The sequence below is a fragment of the Poecilia latipinna genome, unplaced genomic scaffold, assembly GCF_001443285.1.
Source record: "Poecilia latipinna isolate Pla-1442-1.1 unplaced genomic scaffold, P_latipinna-1.0 Scaffold1539, whole genome shotgun sequence".
NCBI lineage: Eukaryota > Metazoa > Chordata > Actinopteri > Cyprinodontiformes > Poeciliidae > Poecilia > Poecilia latipinna.
This window is the reverse complement of record NW_015114155.1, coordinates 56,207-59,878: the sequence shown is the minus strand read 5'-3', so window position 1 is coordinate 59,878 and position 3,672 is coordinate 56,207. Positions and strand designations below refer to the sequence as shown.

The window sequence follows — 3,672 nt, the reverse complement described above, 5'->3', positions numbered from 1 at the left end:
AAAAAAAAAGTGGGGGGGGGGGGGGGAAAAAAAGAAAAACCCCCACTCTTTTTCCTCCCAAAAAAAAAAAAAAAAAAAAAAAAAAAAAAAAAGAAACGGAGCAAAAAGAAGGAGCAGAAATCTGAGCTGAGGAGCTCAGACACGCAGGTGCATTCACCGCCTCCCGTTTACCTGAACAGGGCGGCAGGTGTCACACGGAGCCCCAGAATGCAGTGCGAGGGACAATGGGGCCACTATGAAAGGCTACTATCCGAGCAACCATCCGTTGGACAGATATTGTGGGCAAACTTGCTCTCTGTGTATGCAAAGGTCTCAGATCAGAGGGACAAAAGAGAGCTTGAGGAGAACGTGTGGGAGATATTACAATTGGAGCCTATGGACGCTCCGCAGGCTGCAGAGCCGCATCCAACCCAACGGAAGGAACACAACAACAACAACAGAAGCATCATGCACAGGGAGGGTGTTATATGTATGTTTTTTTTTATTAATGAATGTGCAGGACACATGGGTTTGATCGTGTCAGCTGATATGGCTGTAAATCCAGGAGGTGAACTTGGTGACCCTGGTGTAGACCCCAGGCAGGTTTGGTCTGCCGCAGCCGGACCCCCAGCTCACAATCCCTATGAGGAACCAGCGACCCCCGTCTGAGGCCTGGCAGGACAGAGGACCTCCTGAATCCCCCTGGGAAACGAGAAAAGACTCTACAAAAATCTACAAGATGAGTAACGAAGAGGTTTCAATGGAGGTGATGAAATGCCACCTTACCCTGCAGGCGTCCCTCTCTCCGGAGGGGAGGCCGGCGCACAGCATTCGCGGGGTGATTGGGCTGTAGCTCTTTTTGCACTCGGTCTGACTCATTATGGACACCTCTGCCTTTTGGAGCACAGAGGGCAGCACCTTATCTGAGAAAAGAGGGATAAGACGTCGAGTTAGACTCTGCAGGATTTACTTACAGTTTACAGTTGTACCCAAAAGGTTTTTAAGACTCACAGAAATGTTGTTGTGTAATCAGCATTACAGCTTGTCTGGTGTCAGAAATAAATTTCAAAACACAAAGAATAATTTAAACACAAAACCCACATTTGAAAAGTATTTTACTGTCTTCTGTGAAATCATTTCATTCTTAAATTTGGTTAAGTAAAAGTAGGAAACAGAAGAAGTTTCGAATCATCAAAACCTTCAAGGAGAGAGTTTGAGGTGCTGTGAATAAATTTCAAGCTGCCAAGTAAAGTCCGACAAGTATCCTAAAGAGGATTGAATCAAAAAGAGATTGGGTAGCCACCAGTAAAGAGCTTGATCAGAAAGGGCAGCAGCCAGGTGTGAGGGTTACGTGCAGAGTGAGGTGGATTCCTGGTCACTCTGGTGTTAAAAAGAACTGCACAGAAGACACTTGTCTCCAAAAAAAAAAATTGAAATGAAGTACCATGATTGGACCGTGATTACTTGTAAAGCTATTTTCTCTGATTTAGCCCCATTCAGAAAGTTTTCTGAAGGATGTGGGGGAAAAAACAGTGAAAGCCATGATGAGTCCTGTATCAGTTTGGTATTAAATAATGTTTTTACCAGCACGATGAAGGACCATCTGACAAGGTATGCATGATTATTATGTAATCATAATTTGGATTAATGATCAGGAAGCTCCCTTAAATCTTAATCTAACTGAAAACCCTTGAACTCTTATAATATTAGTCCATTTCTCAATAATATCACGTATGAAATCTCTTTATGGAATCTTATTAAAACATCTAAACACACTGCAAGTTTGTGAACAATAACATTTCAGCCAGTCTCAAAGCTTTTGGCCACAGAAAAGCAGCTGAAAAGGGAGCATTTCTTTGAGATGAGGCAGAACTCATCTTAAACATACATATGGAAAATAAAGGAAATATTTCCACACATCGTGGTAAACATTTCCTTTGGCTGATGCCTTCATGAACCTCTCTGCAAACTGGCTTTAAAGAAAAGCTGCATTTTTGTGTGTTTTCCCTGGATATGTTCTTTATTTTCCAGTCTTTTGGTAAGTTGTTTCAGAAAGTCCCTGCATTTCATCAGGGTTACTTACACTGTTTTGGTCATTTCAATCACAAAAATATTTGAGTGTAAAAATACCAAAATAACATGAATTTCTATCAATAATGGTATGTTTTTGTTGTTTTTTTTTTTTTTTAGCACTAACAAAGTCATGTCACCAACCTTCCTCAGATCGGTATCCCCACCCGGTCACCAAGCAGCGGTGTGTGTCTGTGACGGTGTGGGACGAGGGGGGCAGGCACACAGGCTGGACCAGCGGCCAGAGGGAAGGAGGCCAGGGCCTCTTCAGCTGCAGAAGGGCGATGTCATAGTCAAAAGTGTACGCGTTGTAGTACTCATGCACCACGATCCTCTGGATCTCTGCAACGTGTTTGGCACTGCCCTGCGTCAGCATGCCGAGATGGGCACTCCAGGAGCGAGGGTCAGAAAGGCTGCAGGGACACAGGTCAGGGGTCACTTCACAAGCTCTGGTGAGGCCACTTTATATGCAAAGAAGACACATAAGGAAATGGTTTTGCTTCATCGGCGATGAGGGGGGGACTGACCTTTCTTTTCTGAAGCAGTGGGCAGCTGAAACGAGCCAATCGGAGGAGAGAACAGAAGCGCCACAGTACAAGCTGCCTGCAAAGTGAAGGCTGACCTGCCAAGGCCACTCCCCCTCGTGTGAGTTAACCCCGCCCACAATCCGATTGAGACCTGACGTAGAGCCCACCTTCCTCAGCGGGGCGGGGAGGCCACAGGCTGAGAGGGACCAACAGATGGGCTTAGCTTTTTATTTATGTCTGTGTCAGCAGACGTTAGTGTTTTCAGTAAAATCATAAGCATGATAAATGTTTTTTAAACTTTGTGATGGCTGCATTTGCACTCACTTTTGGTCCCCGTCTCTACCAGACTTCCTCATCCACTGACATTTTTGCTTATTCTTCTTTGCCAAACAACATAATCTCAGTCACAAAAAGGTTCGTTCTCCAACTGGAGGGTGAGTTTCGGTACAAATACCATGCCTTTTGCAGCATCTAACAGGATTTCTTCAAGTATTGCCATCAAACAGTTTCCCTGCTTTGGAAAAGCTTTGCCACAGCATGATGTCTATTTACAACCATTGCCCGTGTAATCGAAGGTTTTCAGGTCGATGCTCCTTACATGAGTCAGTTCCATTTCACAATTGCGGGCTACTTTGTGCAGCCAAAATAAAACACCAATAAAATACGCCAAAGTTTGTGGTTGTGGGGAACAGAGTGAGAAAAGCTCAACGGGTTTGAATGCGTATGCCGTCTGACGTATCGGTGATGTGCCACCGACACGTTCATAGGTTGAATACTTTATAACAGTGCATTCTCATTTACAAGAATAACGTTCTCACCACAGTCGTCCTCGTCACTGTTGTCCCGACAGTCGGGGACGTCGTCACACTTTGCATTTTTCTTCAGGATGCAGGATCCGCTCCTGCACCGGTATCTGATCGCCGAGCAGCTCGTTTCTGAAATGTCGCAATCCGAGAGGTCAACGGTCTGCAGGACATAAAGGCAAGGTGGCTTCTCTTCAAAAAAAAAAAAAAAAAAAAAAAAAAAAAAAAAGGAAAAAACCCCCCCTTTTTGGAGTTTTTCTGTCATACCCCTCAAAGGCAGACCCTTCCCCCAT

The 3,672-nt window shown here is 44.7% G+C and overlaps 1 protein-coding gene across 1 annotated transcript in view; it reads right to left on the bottom strand.

The window, feature by feature from the left end:
- Positions 1–463: 463 nt before the first annotated feature.
- The window catches only part of tmprss7 (transmembrane serine protease 7), a 13,347-nt gene continuing 10,138 nt past the window's right edge, over positions 464–3,672 (bottom strand). The window contains exons 14-18 of the mRNA XM_015058413.1: positions 3,395–3,511; positions 2,577–2,772; positions 2,194–2,462; positions 766–902; positions 464–681 (exon numbers count right to left, since the gene is read on the bottom strand). Coding sequence (XP_014913899.1) covers positions 520–681; positions 766–902; positions 2,194–2,462; positions 2,577–2,772; positions 3,395–3,511 — 881 coding nt within the window. The 3' untranslated portion in view covers positions 464–519. The remainder of the gene's footprint in view (positions 682–765; positions 903–2,193; positions 2,463–2,576; positions 2,773–3,394; positions 3,512–3,672) is intronic.